General features: G+C 45.4%; 1 protein-coding gene across 1 annotated transcript in view; it reads right to left on the bottom strand.

Annotated features, from left to right (window-relative positions):
• ELP3 (elongator acetyltransferase complex subunit 3) overlaps positions 1-20,000 on the bottom strand; it is a 797,912-nt gene that overhangs the window by 305,324 nt on the left and 472,588 nt on the right. The window contains exon 10 of the mRNA XM_085613064.1: positions 9,905-10,098. Within this exon, the coding sequence (XP_085469190.1) occupies positions 9,905-10,098 (194 nt within the window). The remainder of the gene's footprint in view (positions 1-9,904; positions 10,099-20,000) is intronic.

Genomic DNA, 20,000 nt, shown 5'->3' with positions numbered 1-20,000 from the left:
TGAGGACCTGAAAGATCAAGCGGAAGCTTTCGTATAAGAGGAAGTGCTGGGGACCAGATCCTCATGCTGTGTGAGTCTGCTTAACATCATCTTGTTCTCCACAAATGGCCCAGGAGGCAGAGAATCTTGAAAGTGCAGGCTGATATTGGAAACGGAGACGATCAATCAAGGCGATTTGACAGCCAAAGCACCAGCCAAAAAACTGATAACTGCTTCTCAGTAGTGAGGATTATTCAGGTCTATGCGAGGTGATAGTTCTGATGAGGCCAAAAATAAAATTAAAAAGTTTATTTCAAAAACTATTTGTAGTTTCCCAAGACACTAGGGGTAACACATAAAGGGGAGCTCTACATTTGTTGCAGCATGAGACCACTGATGCATTCTTATGATCACCTAGCTGTAGTGCTGCCAAGGAGGCCTGAAATAACTGAAACCCTCCCCCCCTCTTTCCTACATTCCTTAATCCAATGTGCTGGAATCTTCTGAGACTATCCTCCTTTACAGGCTGACGGGAATGTTTGCAATTTAATAGGGTAGGTTATCCAAGGTAGCACAAAGATGCCAGTCCATGGGCGTTAGCCCTTTGGGCAAATCTTTGCTCAATGGTCATAAGCTAGTGATGTTTCATAAAGTAATGTTCTGAGCTACTGTACACCCTGTATTGCGCTTGCTGTGTTACCAAGCGTTTCTTGTTATCAGCATCCTTTTCAGCATTCTTTCTTTCTCCGCCTCGATCATTTCTTCAGTGTTAGACCCCTCCCCTTCCTCTACCTCGGTGTCTTTGTGAGTTTATTCATCGCTCAACAAACTCAGATCCTTCACTGTTCATTGCTTGTGCTGGGGCTGTGCCATGGCATATTGTGCCCACCTCTGACTCTCTTGCTTTAAGGCTTTTTGGCTGGAACTGAGCACACGCCTCCAGCTTGTGATCCTTTTGTGAGGCAAAGGTTGTATACGTTGTGATTGTTTTTTTGTGCGAAGTTGTGGTGGCAATGGGGCAAAATCTGAATGGGATGTGCTCCATACGTTCTGCTCATTCTCTTACCCTTGTGGTAGATTTCTCCCTTCTTGAAACTTAAAACGAACTTTGGTTTTCCTAGAGCTTTTGTGCTCCTCCTTTGATGGTCATCGGTAAATCAGTTAAAGAAAAAAAACTATAACCATCAGTGTTTTCTTGGATCTGGCCTCAAAAGTTTTTCTTTCTTCAGCTATGGATCCCTCAACTGTGCTTTCAAACCAAGGGTGGAAAAAAGAATCAGACGATGGCAACCACATCAAATGTCCAGGGTGTACATCTGATATCATTCAGGGAGGGATACTGCACCAAATTGTTGATGAAGCTCGAAACACAAAAAAGACAGAGAGAAAGGACTTAAGGAGAGAATTCCACATCTAACCACCGGATGGCAGAATAATGCACAATCTAGAAAAGATTCAAGCTGCAAAACTATAAAGCCATCTGAATTTTACCCATAAAGTACACGACAACAGGTGTAATCAAAAATACCCTATTTGGGAGGAGGAGCTTCGCGCGCATCCAAGATGGTCGCGTGAGCACAGGGCTCCCCGGACCCTTGCCGCTCCTCGCAACTTATCCTGACATTATCCTGTATTTGTGGACGGATTCTGGAAGATGAACCTTGGCTGAATCCATAACTCTTTTCAGAACGTAAATCAGACCTGGGAGACCTGAAATACAGCGTCTTGCATTTTGGAGGCCCACCTGGAAGCTGTGCCCGGTGCTTTGGTGAACTGTGGGGCCGGGGAGTAGTTGAACAACAACGGCATCGGAGCCTTGCCAATGACCGCGCCCCCACCTTCAGTTTCGCTTTTGCACTTCTGCATGGCCTGATCGAGGAGCTACATCGCGCGGCTGGGGCGTCCTCCGGCCTTTGTACTGGACTGATTTGTGCCTTTTTCTCAACTCTTTCGAGCGGGCCCTCGGACAGTCTGTGTCTGATCTGCTGGCGCCCCTTAGCTATCAGTCCGGGCGGACCCCACCGGTGAGCATCGCTCAACATGGCGGGCAAGGGGGATCCCGAGAAACGGAGGACCAAGACATCCCAGCGTGGGGGACCAGTCCAGAGTAACATCATGGATCGTTATACCCAGGGTAAAGGATCCCCCGGGCCAGCAAGTGCCGTCGTGGAGGGCGCCGGTGGGGGCCCGTCCGTCCCCACGGAATTGTTGCTGCAGGACGTTATGGGCGCCATCAACGGCATAAGGGAGACCATCGCCCAGCAGTACGAGGCTCTGGCCCGTAAAATTGACACGGTTGCCATTGATGTTACGTTAATTCGGGCAGATCTCTCTAAGACTAACGAGAGGGTTCAGTCGCTGGACTTGAGGACATCCACTCTTGTTACGGATGTATCAGACCTCCAGGCAACTCTTGGCGATCTAAAGTCGGCAAACGACACGATGTCCCGGCGGCTGGAGGATTTCGAAGGTCGGGCACGACGCAACAATATCCGTGTCATAGGTGTACCGGAGACTTCCGACAATCGTCCGGTGGATCTCACGGTCGAAGATCTCATCCTCAATCATCTTGCTCCTTCAGGCCTGAGCAAGTTCTTCGCCGTGGAGCGTGCCCATCGTGTCCCGGGCGATAGGCCTCGACCAGGAGCTCCCCCGAGGCCTATCATTGCAAAACTTTTTCATTACAGAGACCGGGATGCGATCCTGCAGGCCTCGAGGGTGCACGGCCCAGTTAAATATGAGAATTCCTCCATTAACTTCTTTCCGGACTTCACCCAACTCGTTCAGAAACAGAGAATGGGCTTTCAGGGGGTGAAGCGCCGTCTTCGAGATCTGGAACTCAAATACTCTATGCTTTTCCCTGCCAGGCTTCGTGTGGAATATGAAGATCGGACTATCTTTTTTGAACGCCCTGACACCGTGAGTGACTGGTTGGATTCCCTGCCGGACCGGGGCGAACGACCCGGGCGTACTGGCGGTGCCGAGGGCGGAGGGCCTCTGCAGGAATGATTCTTGGTCCTCCACTTTGACATTTCCTTCTGCGCCCAGCCAGGTTCTACTTCAACTGTATATTTTGTCTATTAATGTATCGTTTGGGTGCGGGCGGGGACGGGTCCCTTTCCTCCTCTAGGGTCTTTTTGTAGCATGCGATTGTTAGGGCGACAGGCACACTGCAAGTTGGGGGGGCTGTATAGTCCGCAGGGGTGCAGGGTGGGGGGAGTTGCAATGATCTGGGGGTGGGAGGGTGTCAGTGGTAGTTGGGTTTTGTGTTTTTTCTTTTCAAGGCGGTGTGTTTGTTCCCTTTCAGTTTCAGGTGTCTGGCTGCGTGCCCGGGGACTGCAGCTTCTTGTGTTGGGATGGGGGGGGACGGGTTGAAACTGATGTCTTGGAACGTCAATGGATTGGGGGACTGTATCAAACGTGGGGTTGTGTTGCAATATTTGCGCCGATTGGCCCCTGATGTGGTATTTCTTCAAGAGACGCACTTGGTGGGCAATGTATGTCATGCTATGAACAGGGGGGGCTACCGACTGGTTGCACACTCTGGCTTCACCACTGGATCCAGAGGGGTGGGCATCTTGCTGCGATCTTCCCTCCCGCTTGAGATTGACAAAGTCACTCTTGATGATAGAGGGCGCTATGCGTCCTTGACTGGACGGTGGGAGGGGCAGACTCTTTCATTGGTTTCGGTCTATGTTCCCCCGGGCCTCCAGACCTCCACTTTCTCGGATGTGGGTTGTATGTTACTTGAACTTCCTGACAGTCTCTTGCTTGTGGGTGGGGATTTTAATTCCGTGATTTCTGGCGAGTTGGATCGTTACCCCCCCCAGAGCCCTCTCTGCCGCCCAGGCGTGGCTTGGCGGGTTCTTGGACACTTTCGGTCTAGTGGACTGCTGGAGGTTGATACATCCGACACAGAGTCAGTACACATTCCACTCCGGGGCCCACGGGAGTCTTTCCAGACTAGATTATTTTCTTATGCCCGCGGCCCAGACCACCCGGGTCCGGGAGGTTAAGCACCTGGCCCGGGGCATTTCCGATCATTCCCCATTGTGGCTCCTCTTCGATACCGGGATGCGATCCGCCGGGCGGATCGCCCCCATTAACCCCTGGTACTTGCGTGACCCCAAGATTCGCAAGGGTCTCATTAAGTCGCTTGATCAGTATTTTCTTGAGAATGAGGGGTCCGTCTTGTCCTCGGTGTCCCTGTGGGAGGCTTTCAAAACGGTTCTCCGAGGACACGCCCTCTCCCTGATCGTGGAGGCCAAGAAAGCTAAGAACGGGGAGGTGGTTGCGTTGGAGGCTGAGATATCGGGGTTGGAGGCTGCCTTGGCGGCGGGTGTCACTCAGGACGGGCTCCACGCCCTCAGCCTGAAGCAGTTCGAATATAAGTCCCTTGTTACGGATGCTGCTCGGACAATGTATAGGGAACAGCAGGGTAGACTGTATGATGCTGGGGATAAGGCGGGTAAATTGATTGCTTGGCTTGATAAGAAGGAGAGAGTGAATCGAGTGGTCCCCGTGCTTCAGACGTCGGAGGGAGTAAGTGTGACTGACCTTGGTGAGATTGTGGAGTGTTTTGCTGACTACTTCTGTGCTGTGTACTCCCCGGTGTCTGCTAGAGATGAGGCTGACTCTCGTCACTTGTTGAAGGATATTGCTTTGCCCTGCCTGTCGATGGATGAGCGTGAGCAGATAGATGCCCCACTATCGGTCGACGAGATTGCTACCGCGATTCGTTCCCTTCGCTCAGGTAAGGCTATGGGCCCCAACGGACTCCCAATTGAACTCTATAAACTGCAACCGGATAAAATTGCGCCATTTCTCCGTCGTATGTTTTCGGAGTCGCTTGAACTTGGTTCTCTCCCTGATGACCAACGTCTGGCCACTATAGTTGTGATTCCCAAGGACGGTAAGCCTCGGGACCGTTGCGCCTCGTACAGGCCTATTTCTCTGTTGAACGCCGAGCCGAAAATCCTTGCCAAGGTTCTTGCTAACCGCCTGCTTACTGTTATTTGTGATCTGGTGCATCCGAACCAATCCGGTTTTATCCCGCACCGGAATACGGCCCTTAACTTGCGGCGCCTCCATGGCGTACTTGCAAGGGCGGAATATCTTTCAAAGCCGGCCATCTTGGTTTCCTTGGACGCCACGATGGCCTTTGATACGATAGAATGGCCGTATCTTTGGGCCGCCCTGGCAAAGTTTGGCTTCGGGGCGGGATTTATTAGTTGGGTTAAACTCTTATACGCTGCTCCGTTGGCACAGGTTGTCGTTAATGGTAGGGTTTCCCGGCCTTTCGTTCTTGGGAGGGGCACTAGGCAGGGGTGTCCGTTGTCTCCCCTGCTCTTCGCTTTGGCTTTGGAACCGCTCGCTGCTTGGCTTCGTTGGGAACCGTCGATAAGAGGGATCCAGTGGGCTCCTGGCTTCGAGGATCGTGTTTCGTTGTACGCGGACAACATTCTTTTGTACCTCACCTCACCACGTAAGTCACTCAATGTGCTCTTTGACATTCTCACTTCCTTCGGCAAGAACTCTGGTTTGATCATTAACTGGTCCAAATCTTGTGTCTATGCTATATCCGGTGGCTTTCCTCTCTTGCCTTCTCGTTTTCCCATTAAGGCGTCCCACTCCGGCTTTACGTACCTGGGGGTGTACGTCTCATTGGACCCTGCTGTCCGCTATGAGCATAATCTCCTCTCTCCACTTCGGAGATTGAGGTTAGACGTGGCCCGTTGGCGTAAGCTTCCCTGGTCTCCCCTCGGACGTGCGGCACTTTTTAAAATGATGTCTCTTCCCCGATTCCTTTACGCACTTCAGAACTCCTTTGATATTATTCCGGCGGCCTACTTCCGGGAAGTGGAGAGCTTACAAAGGAGACTTGTTTGGGACGGTCGTGCACGTATTGCTCTTGCAAAACTAACTCTCCCCTGGTATGACGGGGGCATTGCGCTCCCGGACATCAGGAGGTACTATTGGGCTTCCCAGCTATCTGCTATTAACCACGCAACGTACGCACCTGGTCCGAATCCGGCTTTCGAAATGGATAGATTTTTGTTGCCTGGCGGCAACTTTAACAGAGCGCTTTACTCTCGATCGGCTGGGAGGAACTTAACCGGTCCCACTAAGATTGCAGTACGCTCGTGGAAGGCTGCGAATGTGGCCATGGGCTGGAATGATCGTTTGACGGGTGCGACCCCCTTGTTTGCGTCTGAAAGATTGGGAAGCCTTTGGACGACGAAGGGCTTTAAGCGTTGGGACACGATTGGCATCAGCAGAGTAGGTGACCTCTGGGTGAAGGGTGCGGTTAAATCCTTTGCTGCGCTGCAGAGTGAGTACGAATTGAGTGAGAGGGAGTTCTTTCGGTACGTTCAGGTTCGGCACGCCTTGCTCTCGGCCTTCGGGGCTGAGACTGCAGTCCCTGTGTCTTCGCCACTCGAGGACCGCATACTCGATGGTCACTTGCCCGACAGTACTATTTCCCTTATCTATAAAAAACTAATAAACATTCGGGCGGATCGCCTCGTGCGTCTTCGGGAGGCGTGGATCGGGGATGGGGTGGAACTGGACGATGAGGATTGGCAGTCTGCGCTGTCCTCCCCTAAGGAGGTGGCCATACCCGCGCGTCTCCGTCTTGTCCAGCTTAAAATTCACCACCGTGTCTACGTGACGGGCCCTTGTTTAGTTTTGATGGGTTTTTCTGAAGATGGGCTCTGTAGGCGCGGCTGTGGGCTCAGCGCCACTTTTCTCCATGTTCTCTGGGAGTGCTGTGAGGTGGCGGAGTATTGGCGCCGGGTGCATGCTGTCATGGAATGTGTCACAGGGGTCGCTCTGTTGCCTGAGGTTCGCCGATGTTTGCTGAACGTGTGGGAGCCTAATGACTATAATGCGGCTCAGGCTCGGTGGGCGGCCCTTGGGAACATGGTTGCTAAGAGGGACATCGCACAGCTTTGGGGTTCCCGGCGGCCTCCCACCATGTCAGTATGGAAGGAGAACATGGATTGGTGCAGGTGCAGAGAGAAGACTGTGTATGTGGCTCGGAGTAAGCCGGGGGCGTGGGGTAGAATCTGGGGTCAGTGGAACGCGTACCGAGGGAACATCTGCACACCCCCCCTCGTGGACACATCTGATGCTGCCTTGTCCCCCTGATCCTGAGGTTCCCGGACTATTACATTTTACCTGTAGATGGTTGTGGCTCTCCCGTCGCCCCCACCTGCCCCTTGATCATCCTCGTTTACCACCCGAGGGTGGAGTATGTATTGAGTGGTCCCCCGGCGGTGGTTAGACGCCCCTTTTTCGATGGTTTCCGCCTTGCTTTTTGGTGTTATTTTTTTTTTTTTTTCTTTGTTTGTATTTCTAAAATTTATGTATCCTGATAACCTCTGAGGTGCACACAGTAATTTGTTAATTCGGCTGAGCCCCAGGGGGCCTATTACTGCCTTGATGTTGTTGAACATGTATATATTAGCGGCCGGCCCTGGTGGTTGTAGGCCCATGTTTGTATTGAGTTTTTATGTGCAATAAAGGTTTTCGAAAAAAAAAAAAAAATACCCTATTTGAATATGTTTTGAATACGTTTTTAAATCGTAGATAAGTAAAGCTATTTGTTGGATTCACAGAGGACAGCAACTATTTTAGTTCTGGTAATAATTTAATTTGGGGTAATGTGCGCTAATTACACAGCGTCTAGGCACTGTCATGTTGCTGATTAGTAGAATACACATCCAATGTATATTAATTTTACTGAATAACTCTCGTAGTTAAATTTTGTAACACAACCACTTTAAACAGCTAAATTAGTTAAATAGATGGATCTTGCCATCACAAGTTGTCCAGAGAAGGCAGTATTTAATGGATTGTAGTTTTAATAATGGTCTCAAATAGCACGGTAATGCCTGCTGGTGCAGGATGAGCCCTTAGGAGTGCACGGAGAGAAAGTTCAGCAATCAGCAGCAAAGAAAAAGCAGAGATAACCAGGCATTGGCATGGCCAACAGGTCTAGTCTTTTGCTTGGCTGCAGTACCAAAATTCATTACTAGGCGTCACTCACGACTCAGATCCAACTGAAGTCTTCACAAAGCTGAGTGTGTGTGGGTTCTACATAAAAAATGACATGTACACTTTTGCTACTTTAGTAAATTAGGTTTGTTTTCCTTATGATAAATATATGTGCAAAAGCTGATTTATGACAAAAAGCCAAAATTGCAACTTTCAATCAATGCCTTGATTACTGTGGAACAATTGTGATGACCACCTACTATACATAGGTACTGCCACTCACTGGTAAACTCAAGTGCCTTCAATGTTATTCCTAGCAAACTGATTCGAGTGTATGTGTGCCACTATAATGTAGTTGCTTAGTATATTAAGACTACGGCTGATCTGTGCTGATCCCCTGTCCTATGATGTGTGCGGTGGTAGGACGAAGCAAAATGTAAATGTCAGTTGAACAAACCAAAAGATAAACAAATGTGATGAAAGTTCAAATTATGTATGTATGAATTTGTCTTGATTTGATTTTGATTTGATTAGATTAAAAATGTATAAAGCGCACGTGTGCCCATAGGCGTCTTGAGGCTGGCAAGACTACTTGTCCCTCCTGAGTGAGATGCAAAAACCTGAAGTCTTTCACAAAGCTGCAGCACTTCAAGTGGTTACTGAGTGTCTCTCTTGAGTTGGATATGACTGCCCGATGTCTTCATAAATCTGCAGCACGTCAAGTCATTACTATATATCCCTTTCGAGTCAGATGTAACTGCTTCAAATGTCCTACACATAACTGGGGGAAGAGGGGATTCAACATGTACATTTTCATATACCTTTTGGCCGCTCTAAAGATTTCTGCATGTTTTCCGTAGGATAAATAATTATGCCAATAGTGATTTATGATGATGAGCCAATATTCAAACTTCCAATATTCCTCTCTATGACTATGGAACTCTTGTGAAGACAACCTACTATCCAAAGAAGAAAGCAGCCTATGGTAAATTCAAGTGTCAGCACTGGAGACACTGAACGAGTGCAACAAGGTACTAAGCACATGGCATCACACTCTATGCCAGAAGCAGTTTTAAAAAACATATCAAGCCATCTTTGCGCGTATAACTGTGTTTATAATTTTCAACCACATTTTCCACCCCGACTGTCAATTCATTGCTGAACTCTGAAATGTCCAAAACGTGGGCAGCTAGGAAACCAACCTCTAGGTTCAGGTCCTTTCCAGTGACTCTGTTTCGTGTTCATCTTTCATGACTAGTGCATCCAATACCCGACCACACACTTAAAAAGACGGACACAAATTTGATAAATTCTAAATATCTTGCTTCTGCTGCTGAGGTCCAGTTTTATTGTGGAATTGATGATGCTGAATGGATGTAAGTTGGGATGAGATCACGGAAAGAATATTACACTCATAGTGCGAATAGGTAAATCACCTGGCACTCAGTGAGATGACAAAGACTTAGGGTAAGAAGAGCATCTTCGGATCTTCTCATACTCCTTGACAGGTAGGGACAGCAATTGCTGAGGTCAGTTTATATTATGTACTGGTTAGTAGTAAAGTATTGTATGGTTTTGTTTTATGATGTTGATCCAATACTGAAGTTAAGCATAGTTATTTCTGTTCACCACAATCCACAGATCATGAGGAATGAGAAGCGTTAATCACGTCCTAGACTGGTGAAAGAGCTCAAACATCACTTTTTTTTCGGATCACTCATCGCCAGTTACTTTCTGACTTTTCCAGGTTGTTGTTCATCCTAGGAAGAGGCATGTGGAAGTCAGGCATATGAGGTGCCCTGGATCTTACAGGTACAGATGTACATTACAATATTCAAATGTAATATCCAGCACCTGCTTTTAACAAAGATAATGAAATGCATATGTGCACATGATATATTGTGCAGAACTGTTATATCAACTTTACCTCTGCACGCGATACACTCGTGTCCATGGGGGTACAAGAGCCAAGATCCTTGCCACCAATTCCACAAGGGTGCTGGGAGAATAACTCTTATATCTTCCAGACTTCCAAAGTTCATAGAGACCTGTTCCCCGGATCACCAAAGTTGGATAAAGTTTCATACCATCTGGACGAAAAGCAGGGTTCTCAAAAAATTCCTAAACCACAAAAGAAAAACAATGCCGTTAGTATCATAAAAGTAGATCCAGAACAATGTAAAGACTAGCTAAGTAAGGTGTTAGTAGTAACTGGAGGAAAGCAACCTCATTAGCATTCTGCAAACCCTGAGCCTTGACTGAGTACATGAGGATTCCATAACAGCCTATGACAGACAAAAGAAACGGTCCAGTCATTGGAAGCTCAAGCACTGGTCCATGGTGACATATAGTCTTTGGCATATCACTCTCCTTGAATGTGAAACTCAACACACATTCTATAAACATAATCTTTTTTATTGTCATAAGTATATCACAAATCTACTATTATCATAACATTGACCAATATATTAAAATGATAATTTTCAAATCTGACAAGCCATAACAAAATCTGAATTTTCGGAATATGAACCATTGTAAACCACTAATCTTCTCGGGTGGAAAGTGATCACCTGCTGCCAGTTATCACTGTATTACTTGGCTAAGAACCATGAAAGGACATCAGTTTGGGATTATGGGAGGTATAGAATCTAGTGAGCACATTCCAGCATACCAAAGATAATGTCTGATTTGGGTATTCCTGGGACATAGGCCTCTCCTCTGCAAAGAAGGTGAACACCAAAAATTCGGGTTGTGTATTAATACCAGAGATGGGCCAAATATTTGTGGACTTGGATTCAAGATTCCAGGCTTTCCCTTTTAAGCTAAGCTATCAAAGCATTACCGAGGACTTTTACTAGCCTTATTCGGGGATCACTATCATTTGGGGTAGTGTGTCCAAATGGAATTCCCACAAAGGTGCATGAAAGGGACCACAACTACAGGTCTCAATTGTACAGTCTGTTACATTTCTCCACTCCTTGTTCTTCGAGGCGTTCTATGCTTCACCCACTCCAGAAAAAGGGAGATCCTGAGTGTGCAGCAAAGAAATTAGTTGCACTGCTGGATGTGGAGGCCAATTGGTTTGTTCGTATGCTTGATGGACTCGATCACTAATATCAACCTTATCCCCTATGATCAGCTGGCTTTCCTGCAAGCGGCTTTACGATAGACATCATCCTGCCCTATCCATGGTGGTCTTGCAGCAAAGGTATTGAGAAAACATGCCTTTTTGGTTGTTTTATAGATTATAAATAAGGCTCCCTGTTTTCCGTTTTTACGAATTTTTACAGATAAATACACACAGAAAACATGTGTTTCTTTGTCTGTATTTATTTTTAAACGTGGATAAAAAAGGAAATTGGGTTACTTTTTGAGTAATTCAAAATACTGTCTGCCATGACTACCAGACCAATAGCTGTGCGGATTGATAGGTAAGGGGGCTAAAAAAGAAAGGAATTTTAGTAAAGAGGATTTAACAGCAGTAGATATGCACAAGGTTGATACTGAAATTTGCATATTTTCTTAAAAGTAAATTAATTTATCTTCTGCTGGTGTTTACAGCATTGAAACCTAGTAGGCTTTCAAGCATGAGTGCATACTTACCCGTTATATAAATGTGGAAATATACTAATTTCAGCTTCATTTTTCCTCAAAACCCAAAGAAAATATGGATAAATACAGATAAAATTAGCAAAAAATAAATATGGATAAATACAGACGGAAATGTCAAAAAAATAAATGCCACAAAACCGGGAGCCCTAATTATAAAGCAGTATTTGATGGGGTCAAGAGGGGAGTGTATGTCAAAAGCTCAGGGATTAGAGCATCTCAACATTATTGCTAACTACCATTTGCTGGTCGAGTTCAAATACTTGATTTACAATAAAGTTGCAGAGATTCGCTTTTAAATCAGATATACATCGATTACGGACTACAATACTGTTTAATTTGTGAAAGAAAAAGTGCTGGTGCCTAAAGCTCTACTCAGGTGCCCGTGGCCAGTGAAATTAAACATCAGCGTGCGAATGCCGGGGCTTAAGGTCTCTTTAATCCATTTCTTGAAACTCTCTTACTGTTTATCTAACTCTTGCAGGTTACAGCATTTTCACTTTATGACGGTTTTTCTGTCTATGTCGTCCTCGTTTCAGATGTGTGTTTTTATCTCTCTTGTGCTCAGTAAGTATTTGATGGGCAAAATAAGTGCAGGTCTCCAAAAATAACTGCTGGTGGCCCCCACCAGCTCAAATTAAGCACTGGCTACAACAATAATTTGTTAGCATCTCTCTTATTTAGTTTATGTAACAATGTGTTAGGGAGTGAAATAAGAACAGCTAGGTCCTCACCATTAAAACCTAGTTCTACCCAGCTGCATGTGCGCTAATATACCGATGATAACATCTAATTGGTCTGACTGGCTGTTGACACCAGCCTACTTTAAGAAGCTTATGAACTTACAAGCAAGCAAATAAATTGGAGACCAACCTGGGAAAAAGTAACATTGTTATATTTGGTCATAAGCATTGTAAAGTTGGTAGCTGGGATCTCAGCAGGTGTTGGCTTACAACAAACTTGGTCAGTGGTTTGAGGAGCTGTAATCAGTAGTATGTGCCTTGCAGACATAAAAAAAAGCGAATCAGCAACCTTGGCTTTATTGCTGAAGTGGCTCAACGCAAACCATATTAGCTCACGAGCCATTCAATCATTGATGGCCCGTAATTCAAGCATGAGGGGGGGGCAGCTGGGCCACACATGCACACACATACACTCACCCATCCACATGCACACTCACTCACACCACCATGCATTCACAAGCATGCAAACACACACCCACCATTCACAAGCGTGCACACACACACACACACTATGCACTCCCAAATACACATACATTCATACATACACACACAACTAATATTAAAAAACATCACACTTACCTTTAGCATTGTCTCGGGGAGGGAAGCCTCGGTGTTTCCAGAAGGTTGGGACTGCTGCCTCCTCTCATTGGCTGACTTTAGTTCAGCCAATGAGAAGAGGCAACAGTCCCAGCCTCATCACAAAGGGTGATGGGGTCAGTGAGACTGCTGACCCCACCCCACTCTATGACGAGGCGTCAATGATATTTAAATCAAACAGCAGGAGAAACGCCTAAACCGAGGAGGACCAGGGGGCGAAGTGTAATAGTACAACATTGTCCAATTAGGTATCATTAAAAATATATTTAGTATTTCTTCAATATGTTATCAATAAATTGTTCAATGTCTGAAGGGTCAAAAAGAATAATGCTGTATATGACCAACCATCGTGAGTGGAGGGCTGCGAGTGGCTTTGCCAGACTGAAAAGGACGCGCCCAGAGGGCTGTGACATCTTCAGCCAGGCAATGTTCAGCTCAGGCAGCATTAAGCGCATGTCTAGGTCCTGGCTGCCTGACCTGCAAATAAAGAGTGTCAGCCAGGCTGGCCTTTGCTCAGCCCGACAGACACTCTTTATTTTTTCCAAAGATTGGGGTGGCATGACCCCTCCGCCCAACGGGCAGGTCGCAGCTGCATTCAAGAAAACTATAGATCTGCATTGGCATCCAGGGTTGAAGCTTTCCCTTGTCGACAGTCCAGATTGCTTTATCTGGCTTATTGTAATGTTTTCAAACTGTTTGGCTTCTCATTTTCAAAAATTCAATCACAGGTGTGTGTGTGGAATTATTGAATTATACACTCGGTGGCAATGGTTGGAAGCCCAGTTTTTGAAAATCTGCAACTGGCCAAGTTTTCAACTGCTGAGTTCACAAAGAATAATTTGTCACAAAAATATACTACTCACTATCCCTATTCTAGCTACCTAAAATCTGCCCTGAAAAATGTGGTTGCGAATTGACGCACCCTGTCAAATCTTTCAAGGGGCATTAGGGCAAACCTCGCTCTTAAAAGTTTTGAGTTTGGGTTTCATGATTTCACTGTAAAAACACGAAAGGGCATCCTGCAGGCCAGGTGTAGACTGATTTGCTTGCTTCAATGTCGATGATTATTCGACACAAATGTAACATGTTGCTTTCCCTGCCGGATATTAGGAAGACCTGAAGAAAACTTTATAGGGGATTGAAAAGATGCTGCCTGTGTGGCTTTACAAATGCATTCAGGGCTACAATCTCCATGCTGTTTGCTCACATATACCCTAAGACACTGAGTGCAGACGGTGGTTGAAGTCCATGTTAATGAAACAAGGACCCCGAACATGTTGAGACGCGGTGACTAGTGCTTCTGAGTGTGACAAGCCCACAGTTGATGGAGTTATTGGCGAGTTCACAGACATGGCCACTAAAGGTCTATCACACCTACCTATGTAAGACGGCATGTCGAGCATCCGTGAACACTACTCTTTTATCTAGGGTTATAAAAAATATTTAATGATTGTACTTCACCAGAATGTATAATTAGCATATTTATGTTAATGAGGGCTTTTTATATCTTATATTAGGCCCTACTCCAGCTGGTTCACAGTAGAATTTTCGTTTTGTCATGTAAAAGGTGTAGCTGCCAATGTGGCAAATTTTCATCACCATTGATAAATGTTATGCTTGCAATTATAGGTGGCATTTTAAATGCCACTTTTTTTCGATGATTGTGTTGATTATTGTATTATAGTGACTTTAATGAATCATCCATAAATGCTTTGAACAGCTAATCCTCTAATGTACATGAAGAAATTAACTCGTGAAGTACAACAGCGACCTTGTGAGGCATAACAGGGCTGAGAAGAAAGCAGAGGTGCTCCAGTGTGTTAAAACAAATTGTAAATGGATATATTTAACAGATGTCTTGTAAGAGGGTTCCAGGAGCTCAGGGTTTCAAATGGGCCCAGAGGGGCTTGCGACAAAGGAGCCAAAGCGTGGCTGTTGGATGTGAAAAAGTCTTACCCTGAAGCGAGGGTCCCAGGAATGACCAGCGTATGGAAGAAGAAAATAAATTGCAGGAACAAACTTGTGGGGAAATTGGACCTGTCGTGTAGGGATAGTCCTGTGACAATTGCAGAGGTTGGCAAAGTACCCAAGAGTCCCAAAATATAATTTGCTTAAGTTCACGCTATACAAATACCACATACATACATACATACATACAATACATGTCGGTTACAGAGACCCAGCAAAGATCAGTAAAATAGTTATTGAAGATTTGAAGTCACCGCAAAAGATACGATTGTGTTGCTGTAGTAAAATCTGAGGGGGCAAAGGGGATATCATGGGACAATCTTGTGAAGTGTTTTTAAACAAACGCAGGGGCGCAGCGCAGCTACCATTGGTGCAATGGGTGAAGTGGCACCAGAGTTCAGAGCTCAAAAGGACTCATTGAACCCTGTTTGATGCTCTATTTTACTACCCCACTAGCAGTCAAAGAGGCCAGTTTTCTTGCTTGCACCAGGGCACATGCATCCTTGCTTCACTACTGACATAAAGGCACACAGCACGAGAGGCCGTTTGACTCCAATGGGCCCAGTAACTGCCCACGCACTGTGTTTGTGGCATACATGCTGCAACTGTTCAGGGGGTTTAAAAGAGCTGCATATCCTGCCGGTTCAGTATGTGTTCTATAGGAGAGGTGGTCTGCCCTGCCGCTGTCTCTGCTGTGCCAGTCTGTGTGTCAGCAAAGTACCACAGCTGCTAATTTAATAAAATGTTTGCATGTCATAATTAGCTTCACCCTGCGCCATTCCTTGTCTGAAATCCCCCACAATTGAAGACATGACCATACAATGCAACTGCTTCTTTCAAAAACTTGGACTCCCCAACCCGCTCTACCGCCTTGAAGTCTGTGGGATTCACACTGCACCAGGACCCCTCTTTCACCCCCACACCCCAATAATACTGCCAAGGCAGCCAACTTTCCCTTACACTGCCTCAAGAAAATGTAACACCTGGTCACGCCATGTCACCCTAAAACAGTCACCCATGCATGGGTAATCTCCAGACTAGAACTCGGCAATGCCATTCTGGCAAGACTACCACCAACTTCCATCGCCCATCTCAAGCTGTACTACACTCAGCTGCCAGGATGGTAACCTCAGCAAACAAATACAACCACATTATCCCCATTCTGAGGCATCTTCACGGTCTTCCCACCACAGAACACATGCAATTCCCAATCTGCTGCCTACTTCACAAGGCCGCCCGCAACCACGCTACATGTTAAATTGTATATACACGCTGGCAGACTGACGTGGGAGACTTGGAGGAGGAAGGCTGGCGTGATGCGCTGTCCTCCCCAGCGAGGTGGCCATACCGTCACGGCTACGATTCGTCCAATTGAAAGTTTTACACCGAACATATATCACATGCACGACATTGGTCAAGATGGGCCGCAGTAGTTCTGCAGACTGTAGACGGAGATGCGGGGAGGCGGGCACGTTTTACCACACACTCTGGGAATGTCCCTTGATACAGATTTTTTGGGAGGCGGTCAACCGGGTAGTTGGTGAGGTAAGTGGGATTGCCCTAGCACTACACCCCAAGATCTGTCTCCTCAATATCTTGGACACCACTGATTTCAATCACATGGACCAACTGTGGGCAGTCAACGGGGATACACTAGCGAAGCGTAATATTGGCCGTAAATGAGGAATTCCAGACCCACCAACAATTGTAGAATGGGAATGGAGTGTTGATTGGTGCATGCTGGCTGAACAAGGAGCCTATATGAATAGAGGTTGCCCCAAAAAATGGGATAAGATATGGGGGAAGTGGAATGCATATCCAGGTAATATCGGCACCTCCCCCTCAGTACAAAGACGTGGGCCGGCAATGTTAAAAACATGACAATTCCTGAACGAGGGGAGGGGGCGATACGTAAGATGTCCAGTGCTAAATTGTAATCTCCTGTTTATGATCTGATGTGCTACACAAGGTTGTATTGTAATATGTCACTCTAATAAGTTTTAATAAAAAGAGTTAAAAAAAAGACACGTTAAATTGCCAAATTACTTAACATCTCAGGAGGCTCAAGGTCATTATCCGGAACCGCTGGCTTCTTTTGGATCACACTACCACCTAATCTAAAAACAAAACTTGGAAATTTTGGCAGTAGGGGAAACCATGCGCAAGACAGTGAGGTCCGTCTCTCAATACAAATTAGCAAGAACAAAAGTGCTCAAGGTTAACATACAACCACTGCCAATAGTTGTAAAACACATAGACAAAGTCCACCCTAAATACAAAACAACAAATAGAAACCTGAGCAACAGTTGTAAATGTAAAGTTTCGTATAAATTCACAACTCTCCAATAAGTAAGATTTCTTTCGTTTCTTTTAATATTCCATTTTCATATATTCTTCAGTAAAAAGAGTTCTTGTTGGATGCTTTTCAAACCACAGGGTAACCACAAGATTGCCAATACGTGTTTTGTCAGGCAAATATGCCAATCGACTTCATCAGGGCAAAACGAACATGTGAGAAAAAAAGTCACTGAAATAGTTAATCCCAGTTCAAACAAGTAACATTCCTAAAACAAAAGTCCCCGCACCACAGTCAGCATTCTGATAGGTCTATAAAACACCAATACGATATCCAAGAACCCGGTCCAAACCTTAACAGTCGTTACGACAACCTGCAGCATGTAACTTAAACAGTGGATCCCCGCTTGGCCACTATTTCAAGGGAAGTCTCTACTGTATGACCTGTTAATAGGCCATGAAGAGTATGACATCTGTTGTTGCGTGAACTGCGTCTGTGGTATAGTTCTACAAGGCTTGGTGTCCCAACCACAGGTGATAGGGGTGAACTTGGTTCAATGCACAAACGCTGAATGTGAAAAACAGGTTCTTGTAGCCCCACAGAAACCCACTAAAAACACTGTTGAAGAGGAATAATTGCTTTTGGGTTACTAACAATCCCTAAGCCTGGATCTGGGGCATTGTGGTACAGGAAAGAAACCGATTTCATCCTTCACAATATCACACACACAATTGATACTAAGACGAATGGACACTTTTAAATAAAAGTATTCATTGCAAAATTACGAACCTGATTCTAACATCTAAAATAACCACACAGACATCATAAAAACAGCAAATAGGCACACTGCGAACAACAAGAATAAAATGAATTTTTTTTAGCACAATTAAAATGTCATTTAAAAACTAACACCCTAAACCTACTTTTATGCGCTACACTAGAAGAGCTTGGAAAGTAGAACTTGCAATCAAGACTTTCTTAGGTAGAAGCATTGCATTGCATACCTTGTTGACAGCCAAAGCTGTGGTTCTAAGAGAGCTGTGAAGGCAGTATTCCTTGTATGTGTGTTTAAGTCTCCAGTCAGAATCGGCAATGGTAGAGCACCTTACCACATTCCAAAACTATTATAATAAAATAAAACTATAATAAAAGTTGGGTACCTCCAACAAGGACACGTAGATGTCCGCCAACCTGGAAGGCTGTTCTAAGAAGACTGGGGTTGGGGATGGGGAGAAGAGACAATAGAGCTAGAGGCCATACTAAAAGGTCTACAATTTATATCTGTAACATGAAGATGCTTGTTAAATGATATATAGTTGGCCTCTACCTACTATGAGATTATGAAAATTGAAACTGGTGACCAATGGGCAATGCTGAAAAGGGTGTGGACAGGAGGATACATTTCTCTGTGTCTGGTAGCGGTGGTTGCTATGTTCGGCGGCAGGGGCAACCACTGGGACTGCTCTCCAGAACCTACAAAACACCTGGACTCCAGACTTAGGCAATGACATAATGAACACAGACTGGAGGACTATATCAGCGTACCCAATAAGAAGTACATTGGAATTCCAGATTCAAACTAATACAATTCAGTTATTGCAAGCATATACTTAACACCCAACCAACTGCACAGTAGAATGTAGCCATCGGTCCCCAAAGAATGCCCCAGATGCCACTATGGAAATACTATTTTGGTGCACGTGTTCTGTAGCTGTAACACCACACTTGACAAGAGTTACGTGCACAATGGAAGAACTGACTTGTAAATCACTTACTCTTTGCCCCAGGGTATGCCTGCTAGGCATGCAGAAAAGAACAAAATTGAATGTAAGTTTGCTACCCCATCACTGTGAGTGGCCAAAAGACAACTGCCAATGGCCTGGAAACCAGTCAGTACACCCCATATAACATGCTAGAGGAGCGACCTTCTTAAGTGGGTGAAAGGCCGAAGGTTTGATACTGACAACAGGGCAGGCTACAGGCTGGGATATTAACCCTGTAACATTGCAGGTCAAAATACTCAAACTAGCAGAGACGAATGACTAACCTCATAGAACTAGCACCCAGGACAAACTCGTGAGGGGGGCTCTAAACACACACACACCCACAGCCAGCCATCTGAGATGCAACCACCATGTTACATGACCCGAAACGAAGCATACTCTAGCATGGTGATCACCCTAATTTTCTCCCCTGATGCCCAATGAACATAGTGGATAGATAATGCGTGTGCGTTGATCCCAAACATGTAAGAGAAATAAGCTCCAGTCGTTGTTCTGACATGCTGTGGTGTAAGATATGATAAAGCAGTAATGCATGAATGTCCCACAAATTGTATTGCGGTTAAGGATGCGCAACAAGTCACCAATACTACAAAATGATCACTATACATACACTACAGTGAAACCTCGGTTCATCTCCATAAAACGTCAATAAAACCATACATTAACAAATATGCATGGCATCCTTTTACCTCACACAAGCCATTGATGCATCAGTTGAATGTGTGACTACAACCTGTTTAATGATCAGAAGGAAATATTTAGGCTTCTACTACATATCTTGTACCTGGGAGACTAAGTCCATAGAGAGTGTTTTAGACTTATTGTTCTGTATCTATGATAAAACCAATGAAATCTTTCAAACTCTTAGAGTAAAGAGTTGATAGGGAGGGGGCATGCAGTTCTCATTGGAGTTCACCTGTGCACTAAAGTACAAAACATGTTTTGAAGCAAAATAAAGCATTTCGCATAACGTATTCTACAGGATAGTTTCAATTGACACACAATGGTTAGCCGTGCCAATAACAG

The sequence above is a fragment of the Triturus cristatus genome, chromosome 6 (assembly GCF_964204655.1).
Source record: "Triturus cristatus chromosome 6, aTriCri1.1, whole genome shotgun sequence".
In the NCBI taxonomy this organism is placed as follows: Eukaryota; Metazoa; Chordata; class Amphibia; order Caudata; family Salamandridae; genus Triturus; species Triturus cristatus.
Note: the sequence above shows the minus strand (reverse complement) of the source record. Positions and strands in the feature narration are given on the sequence as shown.